Raw genomic sequence first — 16,035 nt, 5'->3', positions numbered from 1 at the left:
AGCCTCAGCTCCCGGTGCTGAGCAGCACGGGCAGTGCTGCAGCAGAGGATGAGGCGCATCACATCGCCTCCCCTGAGGTGGAGAGAAACTAACTGTAACCACACAAGAACTTCCCAAGACCCCAAAGCCTCACCAAGCGATTTTCTCCCCTCTCGCATCAGCCAGCAACGTCTCTGAACATACACAAGAAGCAGGTTCATAGAAAAGGGAAATAGCAATGGGAAATGGAGCCCTGAGCCCTTCTGCAGGCCAGCACCACCTCACAGCACCTTCTCCGTTATCACATCCCAAAATGCGGGGCACAAGAGCAGCCGCATAGGGATGCTTGCCCACGTGCCCCCAGGAAGAAAAGCCAAGTCCTATGTCCTGTGCTACGAAAGCCTTGAAGAAATGGCTGGTAGGAGGTAAGTGAGGGCAACGCCACTGCTCCTCCCTGCCATGGGGTGCAGGGAGGCACTGGGATGCTTTTGGGGTGGCCCTGCCCTGTCTGCAATCCGGCATGGGGCTGGCTGGTGCTGCTACAGAGGGAGAAAATGCAAAGTCATTTGACATCCTCTTGCAGGCTTGGTGTTACACATAATCCCGCTTCGTTAATTAAGCCAGGCAGAGGACAGGTCTGCACAGGAAAACTATTTCAACACAGACTGAAATAGTTGTGCCCGTGCAGCTCCTCGTGTGCTGTGGGATCGCTGCTTGGTGGCAGGAAGAAACTTCCCACCGAGCCACCACAAGACATCTGATATCGCCACCTGCCCCCAGCCAGGGCTTTTGTCCTGATGCTCGGACAACCTCTGGTGCTCAACCTGTGCTCGTCCTCAGATTCTCCTGCTCCAAGGCCCTGAAACTTCAGCTTTTCTTCTCCTTTCCTGCAGGCTCTGAATGCTCCCAGGCCATGGATACCTCCAGCGAGCACCCGCACAGCACCCAGCCCAGCGCAACAGGCTTTGTGCGAGGACGGGAGCGGGGACAGCTCGCTCCTGCTCTGCAGGATGCGTCAGCCCCGCGCGGCACCGGGCCAGGCTCCGTGCCGCAGGGCGAGAGCAGCCACCCAACGCGACTGACTCACCGGCACGGAAAGCCTCCGCCTCCCAGGGGGGACTCCCAGAGAAGCAAATAAAAATTAAAAATAAATCAATTTAAAAAAAAAAAAAAAAAAAAAAAGCAACCTTCGATTAGTGGCTCTGGAGCCCATTCACAGAGACAGCGTGTCAGGTCAATGTTCACTCCCAAAGTCAACGATCTGCCTCAGGAAAGGGATTTCTTTTTTATTTATTTTTTTTTATTTGATGGTCTGCATTTGCGGTCTAGTTAATAAACAGTGTATCTGGCTGGCCAGATGGCACAAGGATAGAGCGTGCCTGGAAATCATAATAATAACCATCATATGGTGGTGCTTTAAAAGGCGCTTTTGCACAAGCCTGAGAGAGCTGGCTGAGATGTATCGGGCATGTTTTGTGTGCCCCGAGCGCTCAGCCTTCGGGCAGGCTGCCCCTGAAATCAGCCACTGGCGGAGCTGCTCGGAGCCCAGCACGCTGCTGCTGCTTCTCCCCGCGACTGTTGTGAAGAGAAGGCACTTTTTTCTTAAGCCAGCGTGCAGGAATTAACTTGTGCAAGGTAATGTTTGCCTGGCACTTTAAAATATTATAATAACAACAAAAAAAAGCGAACAGCTGTCAGGATTTTTTTGTTTTTAAATCAACAAAGCAGGAGCTGGCTGCTGGCGCTGCGCCGTGCTGGCGTGCCCCATCCCAAGCAGGGGCTGCCCCGTGCGCTCCTCGTGCTGCAGATCACCGCACCCGGTCCCCAGCATCTGCTCTGCCCAGCTCCCAAGCCCCTCTCCTGAATGCCCGTCTCCTTATTTCTTTGATTCTTGATTTTGTTTTATTGTTTTTAACTTGTTTTTTGCTCTGACTGTCACTGGTGCCTACCGCTGTGGGAACAAGAGGGCTGATGACTTAGTGTGGGCACAGCGGGCAGCACCCCAGCCCTGCAGCACAGACAGCTGACCCAGTTCTCCTCTCTTTAAATATCTAGAGGTCGTTTCAGCCTGTGGCCAACCTCACGGAGCACGCAGGAGAAACACAGAGCAATCTATGCCACCATCAGTCCTCCTCTCTCCTCCTGCCCAAGACTTTCTCCCAGTTTTGCCCCATGCTCCCTCTTCTAAACACCTGAGGATCCATCTCCCCACGTTCCTCAAGGCTGCAAAACAATACAGCAAGAATAGGAAGAGCTAGGGACATTCTCTGCCACTTTGAGGCCTTCTCATGTTGGGATGGGGCACGAGGGCTCACCACGTGCACCAGCTCCTTGTCCTTGACACCTCAGAGCAGCCCACCCGCAGCTCCTGGGGCGCTTCCCGCTGGCGTGGGCGGATGGCACCCACTGACGCAGATCGGGACGGGAACACTCCCTGCCCCTGGGCTCCTGCCTCTCCCAGATGAGATTTCCCCAATCTGCTGTCTTGCCCAATTTGCCTTTCCATCAGGTCCCACCAAGCTCATTTCCTACTCCATGACAAACTCCGATTCCTCCAAGAATATTTCCCTATTGCTAAAAAAACAAGTGGAAAACTCTTTCCACCCCCAAGAGTCCGTTTTTCAGTAAGGTCACTGCAGCCAACAGCAGCACTGCTTTTACGTTCTGACTTTTCACAGCTTGTGCCACCAGAGAAATGCAGCATTGAAAGAAAAAGGAGGGCCATCAACACAGGGCTTGGGTGCTCAGAAAAAAAAAAACAACGCATGAAGTTATTGCAAACTGCATGCCCCTGCAGAACATTGTGGTTCTGACTCAGCACCAGCCTTGGCAGCAACGTGCAGGTGTTGAGCACGCAGGGAGCCCAGACCAAACCCCAGAAGACAACAGGACTGATGCCAGCGCAGCAGAAGCTCACGGCAGAGGAACATGTTCATTACACGACAGCTCAGGAGCATCTGCGGCAGCTTTCTTGACGCAGAGAAGGCGCGGATAAGGCTGGGTTAAATGCCGGGCAGGGCGGGAGCCAACGCTTCTTTCACAACACTCAGCGAAAGCAGATCGCAGCGCCTGCCCCTGCTGCAACTAATCTCCCTTCGGAAAAAAGCTTCCCCAGAGCCTCCCGTGCCAGCCCAGCCTCCGCATCCCTCCGGGCGGCTGCTGTGAAGGCAGCAGGGGCTGTGGGATGCATGAGGCGACAGAGGAGAGGTCCTGCTGATACTCAGGGCCAAATGGTGCCTCGGCTCCTCTGTGGGCTGCCAGGGCTTTTGCCATAGCTACGGATATTTTTATAATCCAGCTCTTGAAAGAGAGGAAGAACACGCTTCATCAATTTTTGTGAAGCTAACTTCCTTCCTGTTTTTTTTAATTTTTTTTATATACTACAACCAGATGACACCATCCATTCTTGCCTGCTCGGCACCCCATATCCTCCCAGAAAAACCACCCCCAGATCCCCACAGCAGCCTGGAGCAGGGATGCTCAGCTACTTACTCATCGCAGCTGGATCCGATGGCACCGGTGGGGCTGCAGCCGCAGGGCAGGCACCGCTGCCGGCTGGGGTCGGGGTGGAAGCCCTGGGCACAGCTCTCGCAGCGTGGCCCCGTGTAGCCCTCCAGGCAGACGCAGGGTCCTGGAGTGCCCTGGCAGGAGCCCGCGTCGACGCTCCCCACGGCACTGCAGTTGCATGGCTGTCCTGCAAGAGGGAAAGAGAGGCTGAAGTCAGTGCGCTGGGGGCACGCGGGGCTTGGGTCATACCCAGGGGATGGGTATAGGTGCTTTAATACATGGATATACACAGAGAAGCATGGAGTAATCTGAGTTGGAAGGGACCCACAAGGATCAGAGTCCAGTTCTTCTGGCTCCACACAGAACCACCTCAAAATCAGCCCCTAAATTTGAGGGCACTGTAAAACGCTTCTTGAACTCCAGCAGGCTCAGGGCTGTGACCACATCCCTGGGCAGCCTGTCCCAGTGCCCGACCACCTCTGGGTGCAGAACCTTTCCCTAACCCCCAGCCTGACCCTCCCCTGTCCCAGCTCCATGCCATTCCCTCAGGTCCTGTCACTGTCCCCAGAGAGCAGAGCTCAGCGCCTGCCCCTCCGCTCCCCTCGTGAGGGAGCTGCAGGCCGCCATGAGGCCTCCCCTCATGAAGGAGCTGCAGGCCGCCATGAGGCCTCCCCTCAGCCTCCTCTCCTCTGGGCTGAGCAAACCACGTCACCTCAGGCGCTCCTCAGACATCGTGCCTTCCAGTCCCTTCACCACCTTCATGTACATATCGTACACATTGTAATAAATATATATATCTATAATGACAGTCATCGTTGTCTGGTTACACAGCTCCAGGAGCTGGCCAACGCTTGGTGTTGTAACATGAGGATGAAATAATTGCCCTGATCCTGTGCAACCTGCTCTCGATGGCCCTGCCTGAGGAGGAGCCTAGGCCACAGGACCTCCAGAGGTCCCTTCCAACCTCAGCCATTCCCTGGAAATTAGCAACAGGCGACAAACCCCCTAATTACAAGATCCCACATTTCAGAGCACTGAAACACCTCAGGTTTACCAACAGGATGTCTTTATGACAAGGACAGACAGGACATACCTACACGACACTCTAAGTACGACCACTGCTCACTGAGAAACAAAACAAAATCCCCTCAAGACCAGAGGGATTTGAGCTCCATGTGCTTGGGGCTGAACATCTCCCACCTCCTGACCCTCCTGACCCGCAGCTACCGCCCTGCCCACCACACAATGGCCACCATCAGCCCCACCACAAGCTTTGGGGACACTCGTTCTTCACAGGGCTGTGGAGACCACACACCCAAAAAAAAATCTTTTGAGCAAGTGGTGCCTTTCCAGCCCCCCCGCACAGCATTTCTCATAATATTTTAAAGTACCCAACACACCAAAGAGAACAACCTCCCCGGCAATTTGTTTCTGACACGAGCTTTCTCTCCGCTTCTTCATTGCAAAATATTTGGTGCCTTAATAATTTAAAGGCTTTCGCTGCCAAGTGTGAATTATAAACGAGGATTATTTTCTGAAGTAGCACATAAAGCATCAGGGGCTTTACGCAAGCGTTGCTGTTTGTTATTGCCTGAGAAGAGCCATATTCTGGGCACTGCACAGAGGGGAGAGGCCAGGCCCCCGGCCCAAGAAAATCAGACCAAAACAAAGCTCAAATCACTCCAAGAAGGCCCAAGACTACTGCTCCACATCAGCACGAGGATTTAAGGTCATCCAACACTTACACCACACACAGTTTTGAGGACTGGGAATGGCTTCCCAGGCGGACAGCTCTTCAGCAGGTGCGTGCACTGAACCGCATTTAAAACCCAGGGACTGCATGAAGATTCATGTATTAATCTGTAAGTGGCCTGCTAAAATTCAACCGCAGTGAAGCCCTCAAAGTGCTTTTGGAAACACAACCCACGGGGTCTCCCACATGCAGAAGTACTGTAGAAGTTTCCCTGATGGCTGTTGTTGTCCTTTACTGGCAGCACGTTATAGGGCAGTTTTCTATGAAGCCCATGAATTATGGGTAGACTTTTCAAGAAATAACAGTCCCATTCTCCCAAAAGTACCAGGACCTCCCTTAGCAGCAGCCAGCCAGACTTGCTGCTTAATACCACACCATGCCTCGACTGTTTGTTTTCCTCCAACACGAATCACAGAAATAGTTATTTAGCTTTGTCACCCCATCAAGACATCTAGAGTATCCCCATGAAAGTTATTCTGCACCTACACACCTGCGAAATTGCACCTCAATTTTCTTCAATCTAAGCCAGTAAATAGGACAAACACCTCGCGATCCACGATTAGCCACTCCAGCACCCACTTCAGATAATGAGCCCAATTCCCGACTCAATTATTCGAGTGGAACCTCAGCGATTCGGGCACTTGGGCTTCTCCCAGCCAGAGCGAGCCACAAAAACCTGCCTTGAGCCAACGTGGCACCTGCTCTGCAGCTTGTCAGACACATCAAAACAAATTTTCAAAGCTTGTTTTGTGCTGCAGCTGAGATAGGGCTGTGCCGCAGCAGGTTTCTGAGCTTGGTGTTGTGGCCATGCTGCACGAGGGGACAAAGGAACACAGCACACGGGCAGGAGGGGGAAGATTTTGGCTGCACGTTACCTTCAGAGGAAAGCAGCCATGACAAAGAAGGAAAAAACAGAAGTTGGAAGAGGAGCTGCGTATATTGGCAAAAGCCTCGCTTTTCGTTAGCCCTTTATCGAAGGACTGTGTCCATCAAAGAGGGTCCGGCCATCGCCACGCTGTGGAGCAGCTCCTTGGGAACATCCCTGGTACTTACGGGAGCCCAACGGGAGGTGAAGGCAGAGATGGATGGGACAGGCCCGGGAGCTGTGAACCCGAACAGCCTGGCTGCACAGCGCAGCTGACTCTGGGTTGATCTTGGCAATGGCACCGGCTACAAAAATGAGTTTTCTTTCCTCTGGCAAGGCTGTTTGCACACTGAGTCCCTCACGCCTGGGGAGCTATCCACTTTCCAAAAACACACCAGCTAACTTCACGGTGCCTTTTTTTTCCCCCCTCTTCCTCTTTTGCAGGTCAATATTGCACAAATTCAGGTCAAAACCTGGGGGCGACTAATTTCCAGCAGCCAGCCTCAATGGCACCACAGAGCACTGGTTCCACATTCCCTGGGAGAGCACGAAATGCTGCAGTAATCCAAAATAATGCAGGCAAAAAGAGCTTTCTGTCGGCAGGCTGGGGGGACACTGGTGGTGGAGTTCCTCCTGCTGCTGGCAGCTGCTGAAACGTGGAAACCTACAAAATAATCAGACCCAGGCACCTGGTACAGCACTGTGGGGTTGGTACCAAAGAGATCTCCCCAAATGAAGGCTGCCCTGCATCTCCCAACCCTCCCAGGGGATTTTTGGGAAGGGATGGTGCCCATCTTGGGGGAGAAACATCACGTGTTGTCCCCCCCCCCCCCAGAACAAAGACCCGCTCTGCTGTGACCGTCTGACACAACCCCGATGCGCCCTAAATGCCCTTTGGTGAGGAAGCAGAGAAGCAGACAGCAGCATTAAAACCCGGCGGCGAGCGCAGCGTCGGGTTTGACATGATGATGTACCAGACTATGAAAACCCCAGGCTTAATTCAAAAGACACTTTGTTGTCCCGACGGCAGCCGGCTTGGAGGAGGCGGGCGCGATCCCCAGCCAGAAAGGGAAAGCGGTAACGGAGCCTCTGCCTTCCAGATCTGGGAAGACATCAAAGACGACGAGGACTGGAGGAAAAGATTAGGGAGCGCTGCCCTGGCTCCTGGTCAGCGCCAGGTACTTGGAGCCTTTATTCTGTTTTGCCAAGCGTGCGTTTTGCTTTTGAAGGTAACCTTCAAAAACACCTTACCGAGAGCTTCTGCAGAATGAAAAGGGATGAACAAGGGTGCATGCAGCCCTGAGCCGGGATGCTCGGCCTTGCTAGGAGGCCCTGGGTTTGACAGGGCATCACCACCAGCAGCAGGCACAGGCACAGCCCTCTCAGGGCTGTGGCTCTGGTCTGAGCTCCTGCACCGAGTTCCCCCTGACTTGCCGCAGCCGTTTGCCCTCACTCTACCTTGGTTTCCCCACCCGCGGGGTGTTCACACCTCCAGGGCTCCGAGCTCCGTTTGCAAAGCACCGAGGAGGTTTCCCTTCCTTCCTTCCCCATGCAGCAGCTCCAGGCTCTCAGCTCTCAGTGCTAAAAACCACCACCTTCGCTCGTGAAGGTGTTGGCAGGCTCTAATTAATTAACAGCCCAGTGACATTCCGAGCTCCCTGAATAGAGGCACTATAAAAGTGTGCATCCTTCCCACACGCTACTCCTGCAGCAGAAAAAGGAAACACTGCTCCTTGCGTGAGCTGCATCTTAACCTCCACCGCTTGGTGCTGGATCCAGAGGCAGGGGAGTAACAGAGCAGGTCTCCAGCACGAACACAGCAAGTTTCCAGCATGCTGCAGCGATGGGCACACTGCTCACGGCACAGCTGCATGTAAGACCCAGATTTAACGTGCAATTACCGTTAGCTGCAGCCCTGAATCGAATAATTATTACGCCGAAGTCACAGGTTCCTAATAAACTGGCGAAGAGGTATTTCTGTGTCGTTGTTTTTATGGCGTTGGATGCGTGCCATCGCTGTAGGATTACCCCAAGTTCCGCTCAGCAGCACCAACACAATGGAGAACCCGCTGGAGCTGCACGTGGGCTGACGTGTGGGTGGCATCCTCCAAACCCCAAAGCCCAGCGATGCCCTGGGCACCCCCAAAGCGCGGTGCCAAGCAAGGAATACAGCGCTGGAGCCGTCCCCTGCACCCCAGACCCGGGGCTGCTTTTAGCAAGGATTTTTAACGCGTTAACCACCCTACCCCAGCTTGCTGTCCTGAAGGGCTCATTGCAGCACAAACATCCTTTCCCGAATCCTTTTTTCGTGTTCCTTCGGACTTGCAGTGCTTTGAGCCTTCGGATGTGTTTTAAGTGTGATTCCTTCTTCCAGCCAAGCCACTTCATGAGTAAATAATTTAAAAGCAGCTGAAATATTTACAAACGACAAAAGAAGAATCGCCGGGAAACACATGAAGATGTCTGCATAAAACCTGATTTGCTGGGGACATCCTCAAACAACTGAAATCCTGAACGCAGCCACCTACTCACTGGGAGCAGACGCACAAAATCCAATTCTTGGTAGAGAAGCACAGACCATGAAGTCCTGGGGATGCTAACTATTGCCCAGCTCTGAAAACACCCTGATTTCATGCCCGGAGGGGTGTAGGCTGGGCATACACCGCTGGATCCTCGTGCTGCACCACTCCGACCCCCCGGGTGTTACAGCAGCACCGAGCCCACCTCCTGCTACTTGATCACTGACTTGCCACATGTGACAGCATCCTGTCCCATCCCGTCCCGTCCCTGGGAAGGCTCAGTTTTAGCATTAATTCAGCACAGGTTTCTGTCCCCCGCACTTCATTCCAAGTTCAAGCCCTGCCTTCTCTCCCCTTCTCCCTTATTTCCCTTTCTCAATCCCTCTCCAGGCACAGTTTCTGACAGCACAGGAATAAAAGGATCAGGCAGCAGGTTTAAAACAAGCTGTCCAAAGCCATTTCCTCTCCCTTTGCAATTAAGCCGTGGAACGCATTGTCAGGGGACGTTCTGGGAGCCAAAAATACACGCGGCTCCAAAAGAGGACGGGATACGTGCAGGGCAGCCAGGCGGAGATGTATGGGGCAGGATCGTGCCCTGCCCCGTTCCCTTTGGTGTGACCCAGATGGTGTTTGGGATCCTCCCTGTCCCTGCTGGATGGATGTGGCTGTGGTGCTCCTCCAGCGCATCCTACTCCAGCAGCACGGCCTCTTCCACGGGGAATTTGTCCTTGTAACAGCCCCTGAGTGCTCCAGCGTGAGATGTGGGGTAACGGGAGCAAATGGGAGCTCCACCTAGAGCTGCGGTGTGCTAAGGGAGAAGCCCTACCTAACCTGGTCCTCGTGCGGCCTCGCTGCACCCCTTCCTGTCCCTTCTCCGGGCACCTCAAGCAGCTCAAGCTCAGGCCAAGCTCTGCATTTGGCTTTCACACCGCTCCACACAGCAGCTCGCTACCAAACGACTGCCAAATGCACGCATTAAAGCGCTGCGAGCTGCCAGTTAGCCCCACTTGGGGCTGCGGCGCAGTGCCAGAATGGTAGGGGGAGGATCCCTGAGTACCCCCTGAAAACTTTATAGGTATCCCTATAAAACTCCCCTGTTACTCCGTGTGCATTTTATTACGGAGCACATCGGGCTCGGGGCATTCACGGCCCCCTCCAGCCCTGCCCCGCCGCCAGGCACGCCGCTGGTAATGCTGTTAAGAGCTTTACAGGAATCACTCGTGCTGTTCCATAAAAGGATTGCGCGGGTCAACAGGGGAGAAAAGACAAGGATTTCTCAATGCTGCTACACCGCTTGTAATGTCGTTAAAAGATTAAACATATTTGTCGAGGAAAATTAAATCAGATTAAAGCCAGCTCTTATCACTTGTAAGGAAACACAAAGTCAAGGTGCCAGCGCGCTGGGTGCCCGGCAGCGCTCTCCAGCAGCGCTCCTCTGCACTCACCCTGCATTTCAGGAGCATTCAGCATGGCCCCGTGCTGCTGCCCACTGGCTCGCGGCCACCCTGTCCCACCAGCCACGAGCTCCTTTCCTTCAGCCAGCCACAGCCGTGAGCCTCAGGCCTTACCCAAGGCAAAGTCTCGTAGGGTTCGTTATTTTTATTCCCTTCCTGCACGGGCAATCAGGCAGACAGGCTTTTGGTTTCCTAGCAGGTGGTGAGAGCTCCTCCGTGCAGCACGAGCTCCTAGGAATTTGTTGTTTTCCCGGCCTTTTTGGTGCGGAACAAGTCAGCAACCTGCGTGGCAAGCGTTGCACCAGCTCCTCCCGAGTAAACAGGCACCAAAGATGCCAGACGTGCAGGGGTGGAACTGGTGTGAGACGGAAGGACCAAACCCTGCAGACGCAGGCAGAAGAAACCAACAGCGAACGCAGAGACAGCCACAAACACGGTGCTGCTCCTGTCCTGGCATACAGCAGGGAGCTGCCAGCATCAGCCAGGGCCAGGCTGTAGAGGAAGGCTCCCAGAGCAGCTCCAGGGCTGTGCCAGGCTGCCCGTGTGCCCCAGGGAGCTGCCACCCAAGGCCAGACCCTCTGCGTCCTCGTGTGGTACACGCAAGCAGGCTGCCTGCGAGGAGGAACGCGGCCCTAAAATGTTTATGGCAGCTACAGCAACTTCAAACAGAGCAAATAAATGCTCCGGGATTAAAACCTCAACAACTTTAAAGAGAGATCAGCTCCTTTTAATTCATTTAGAAATACTTCTGCTGGCGTTTTCCTTTAGCTGGCCGTATTCTCCCACTAATATTTGCACAAACGCCTGCAACCACATCAATATTCTGTCTTTCTGTTTAAAAACCCCAGCGTTGTTGGGTTTTATTTTTACCACCCAGTGTGTGACACAGCCAAACTGGGAGGTTGGAGGCAATGAAGACGAAATATAATTTGGGCAAACACTTGCCAGAGTCGTGTGTGGCACCCCTGGAAGCTCCCCCCGACACAGCCATACGTGTCTCCTCCTTCTGCAGCACCTCTCGGGAAGCCTTGGTCATCGTGTCAGCAAAATCCATCGGGCAGGAGATCAGCCAGCTTGCATGGGACAGGGCTGGGAATTTGTTAGCACGCTTCAATTTTAGTACCTACCCACCATGTCCTAGCAGAGAGAGGGATTAAGAAAAGCTGCATGAATAATAGGAACTCTAATCATCTGTTGAAGTCTCTGTGTGCTCAGATCCCTGCAAAAAGTAATTAAAATCACAAACTTTGCTCAGCGCTGTGGGGAATTGAAGCTAATGAACGAATGCGTTAATTTATACCAGAGCTTTACTGCCGCTACCGGGGAAGGAGAGGCAGGAGCCACCCTTCCAAGCACTCACACTGGGCTAGGGGCCTTGTTGTGAGCGTAAACATCAGGAAACCACAGGCTAGGAGCCGAGGAAGGAGAACCCTGCTTCCTTCCCTGCCTTGGGGGACTGGGGCACATGTGGGTGTCCCTAGGGAAGGCGCAATGGGGTAGGGATGGCACCAGCTGGAGAACGAAGCTGGTGAGCAGCTTTCCCAAAGCAGAAGAGGCAGGGAGGAGCCCAGCCCACACGAGCCAGGTGGGTGGAAATCCCATCCATCACCCCATCTATCGCCCCGGCCAGGCTCCTCCAGGGCAGCTCCAGGCTGAGCGAGGGCTGGCACTGCTCCCAGCACCTGCCTTACCCCCTCACTGCCAGCTCCATCCCGTACATACACCCACCTGCAGCACTGACAGCCCCTGCAGGTCAGGGTTTGTGCACAGGACCCTGTGTGGAAGGCTCTGCTCTTGCCCATCGCCCGGATCCTTCCCCAGTTTTCAAAAGCCAGAGATATTTTGGATGAATTCCTGCAGCGAATGCCCCAACCTTCCCAGAGCTGCCAGCAGTGAGGGAGGAAGCAGTTTTCGGAAAGGGGCAAATCCAACTGGGGGGACATAAGCACAGAGAGCAGGACTGATGGGATTAAAACCAACCTGCTCTGCTGCCAGGTGTGCAGCCCTCGAGAGCCTTTCCCCTCCAGACCTCGGCTGCCGACAGCGCCTGCAGGTGCAGCAGCTCCTCCTCTCCCGAGTCCTGAGGATTTTTGAGTCCCTGGAAGCTGCTCGCACTCGACAGAGATGCTGGAAGTAACCGCGCAGGCGTGCGATGGATCAGTGTGAAAATGCCTTTTTTTTTTCTTTCCAAAAGGAGGCAGAGGACAGACTGGCTTTGCAGGGCCACAGGCTATTTTATGCTTAAGCCTGTGGAGAAAATCTGGAATGCAAACTTCCATCAGCGTCTCCAGCAGGTGCCCAGGGCAGTTCCTTTCAAGCTTCAGCTCCTCCACTGCAGCAGCAAAGGGACAGATCCTCGAACAAAGGCTTCTTTTAGCCACAGTGTTAATAAACACTTTCTGAAAGCGTTAATAAAGAGGCTCTTTACGGAGCCTGAGGGAAGTCCCCCCCGTTCCTCTCAGCTCGTTGCATTTCAGCTTGGAGATCAGGTGGAGCTATGAGAGCAGAGGGTTCATTTGCCGTACACTTTTCTATTATTTTTTTTCCTACTCCAAGTAAATAAACACAGGCTTCTACTCATCACAGCAAAACAGCAAAGTCTCTGCCTTCCTCTCCCTCACTCCAAAGCCCATGCCAAGGAGGACGAAAGAAAACCTTCTGACAGCCCCAAACCCCCACGCCCTGGCCCTCAAGAGCTCGGCTCCAAGGCTAACGGAGGTGTTTGGTCTCTTTGCCCAATCAGTGGAATTTCCACAGCAGAAACTCCACGGGGGGAAAGGGACAGCAAGAGGCATGAGTAACCACGACAGGTTTCAGGCAGGCTTTGCCGTTTGGGTTCAGTTTCAAGGCCATGATGACACAACGCCACGGGCGAGTTTGGAGTCACCGTGCCTCCTGCCAGCTGCAAGCCACGAAGTGCTGCCAGCTGCTGGGGCAGCAAAGGGAGAATGCCTTCCGAGCAGGGCTGAGAGAAGCCCTCCTGCCGGGCAGCTTTCAGTCCTGCGTTTTGTAACTCAGCCTCGTGCCGGCCCCGCTGCGCTTGGCGTGGGATCTGGCGTCGTGCTTGCTCCCAGCTCTCATCCGGCAACGCTCGCGCCCCGTTTCGGAGCTCCTTCGGCCTCCGCTTTCATCCTGCACCAGCAGAACTGGATTGAGGATATGGCAACGAGACAAAACCTGCTGGCAAACCCGAGGAGGAGACGTCAAGCTTTCAAGGAGGGAACGGAGATGGGCCAGGGCATGCCATGGAAACAACGCGTAGAGGGAGAGGTGGGGATCTGCAGCGGGACAGCCCCCATCGTCTTCTAGGACCTCTGCCCCAGGGTCCCCAAGGAGGAGGGGATGCCTGGGTGCATCCGAGCTCTCCTCCAAGCTTTTCTCCTCCAGCTGCAGCGATGGCACGAGGCCAGAGTACAATCCCACCGTGTGCCCAAGACAGAGCCCATCCGCAGGGGCTCCAAGGGTGCCTCCAGTGCTCCGAGCTGGGTGAGACGTGCCCCTGCCTTCCACTCGCCTTCGCTGTAAATCCCCGGGCCCTGCAGCAGATTAATAACTTCCATCAGGGCTGCAGATCGCCTTTTAATTTCTCTCTTCAGTCATCGTTCTGCTAGCAACACTGACGGTACGTCCAGCCCTGGCTCCTGCCTGCATTTATTTAACCTCAGAACGAAAGCACTTCCAAACAGCGTGACCAAGCCAAGTCCACGAAACCTTCACAACAGGGCCCGTGCCATGTGGGGAGCTGCAAAGTACCCACCTGAACACCCAAAGCAACCATTCCAAGAGTACAACGTGCAGGAGCGTTGTTCAACAGCAGACCCAAATCCTCTTTAAATAGGTAAAAAAAAGAGTTAAAATAAGCAGGACGCCCATGGCAGCACCACGGCTCCCAGTGCGAGGAGCCCTCACCGTGCTCACTCCCCATCCTCGTCCCCACCTCGCCATCCTGTAGCTTTATCACCAGGCAAAGGCCATGTCTGAGCCAAGACCCCAAACCCAACCCACTGCCCCGTGGGGTCAGAGTTGAGCCCCGCATGGCATCACCCCGGGAATAGCAGCAGAAGGCAGCGGATGTGGTTCTGGACTGGAAGAGTCAAGCCCCAGTCAAACACGCTCCAACCCTGGGATCAGCAGTAAGAGGGGCATTTACACTTCTTTTCCAACCATCCTCCAATTTGCAGGGGCTCTGTAATGCCCCTGGTTTGAACAAAACACGGACAGACTCTGGTTTGGTGTGTCCAATGCCGTATGCACTCCTAAATGCGTTACCTGGCGCTGCGAGGGATCGGCTCTGCGGCAAGAGCCACCCAGCTCACACACCCCACACCTCACCAAGCTTGGGGCACTGCTTCGAGGCTGAGGGACCACATAAAGGGACAGAAAGTGGAGAAGAGAAAGAAAAGGATTGATTCCCCCCTCTGCAAGCTCAACCTCAGCACCCACACCTCTTCCAGAAGCTTTTCAAGGGGTTTGTAGCTCACAAAGGGTGACAGCCGCTGCTGCGGGCACCCCGACACCTGAGCTGGGTGCTGGGGGCAGGTCCCCCCTGCTCCATCCCACCCAAATCCCACCTTGCTCGGCAGGGCAGCCAGCATCTGAATGCCCCCTTAAAAGACAACTCCATCACTTGTCTCTTTTCCATTTCAAATGGATTGGGCTTGCTCAAAAAGCTTCCCTGCAACAAAACAAGCGTGACACGGAAGGGAAGGGAAGACCCAACGGCAGGGCGTCAGCGATAACTCACGTCAGCAGGCGCGCTGCTGACAGCTCACAGCAAACTTCCAGGAGGAAAAAAAAAAAAAAAATGCTCCGAGCAAAATAGTTAAGTCCAGACAAATGTTTGTCGTTCATTATCTGGAGTCAAGCGTGGATTTCTCAACACTGCAGCCGAGCCAAAGGGAGCGCGTTAATAATAAAACATTTTCCAGGGAGCTCCACGCCGGGCGTGCAGCCTGCCCTTGAAGGGAGAAAGGCAGGAGGCAGGTGGAGCCTCTGTTTGCTTTTCCCCGATAACAGGTACTGAGCTGTCCACGTCACGGCGCTTTATCACCAGCTGGAGTCATTGGCACAGCCTGGCTCCAGCTGCTCCCTGGCACATGGTGCAGGGGACAGCACGCAGGGTGCCGTGAGACCCCCAGTCCTGCCCCAAAACGGGGAAGGGGCAGCGCTCAAAAGCGAGGCAGATCCCCTAAAGCCTCCCCCCAGGCACTGAGGACTGGGGAAGATCTGGCCCCAGGAGGAAGGCAGAGCAGGACGGGGTGGCTGTTCCAAGCCAGGGCAGCCACAGCCCAAAGACATCTGATGTGTTCACACCAAACAAGCCAACAACCAGCCCACAAAGGAGCCAGCACGCTCCAGCCCATGGCACAGATGTCCTGTGAGCCAGGAGCTCGGTTTGTAGGAATCTTACCCCAAAATCCTGCTCGCTGCAATGCTTCCCTCCTGATCCCCAAACAGACGGCTCTGCCTTCAGCTTGGTACCTCCCTGCTTTGAGGCAAGGGAGGAACATCAAGGATGGTTTTTTAAAGAAGTGTATAATGTTTTCTTTGTTCCCAGTGACAAAAGGCAAGAGTTACGGCTGGCAGAAAAAGGGATTTTCTATCCCACAGGAAGTTCAGCCTTCAAAAATATATATCTGTGTATATCTGCTTGGAAAGAGGGAGGGAGGAAAGCAAATCGCTGAAGGATTCATGGAGCAAGAAGCATTGAAAAGCTTGGTGGGAACAAAGTGTTGAGATTAAACTGGTTTCAGTGGAAAAATCCACAAACGGAAAAATAATCTTTTACCTAAAGATAGATATTTTGCTGATCTCGACAAAAAGCCCTGTTCACAGGAGGGAAAAAAGCCTCACTTTAAAGGTTTTCAGCGCACGTTCCTGAAAAGCGCAGTGAAGATGCAAAGCAGGAGAGCATCCTCACAGCCCTGCTACTCCTGGCACGCGGCGTGCCCCGAGAAA

The 16,035-nt window shown here is 54.1% G+C and overlaps 1 protein-coding gene across 1 annotated transcript in view; it reads right to left on the bottom strand.

Annotated features, from left to right (window-relative positions):
* MEGF9 (multiple EGF like domains 9) overlaps positions 1-16,035 on the bottom strand; it is a 42,416-nt gene that overhangs the window by 19,481 nt on the left and 6,900 nt on the right. The window contains exon 2 of the mRNA XM_084494258.1: positions 3,472-3,673. Within this exon, the coding sequence (XP_084350384.1) occupies positions 3,472-3,673 (202 nt within the window). The remainder of the gene's footprint in view (positions 1-3,471; positions 3,674-16,035) is intronic.

The sequence above is a fragment of the Aythya ferina genome (genome assembly GCF_964211825.1).
Source record: "Aythya ferina genome assembly, chromosome: 20".
NCBI classification, from domain to species: domain Eukaryota; kingdom Metazoa; phylum Chordata; class Aves; order Anseriformes; family Anatidae; genus Aythya; species Aythya ferina.
This window is presented reverse-complemented; position numbering and strand designations above follow the sequence as displayed.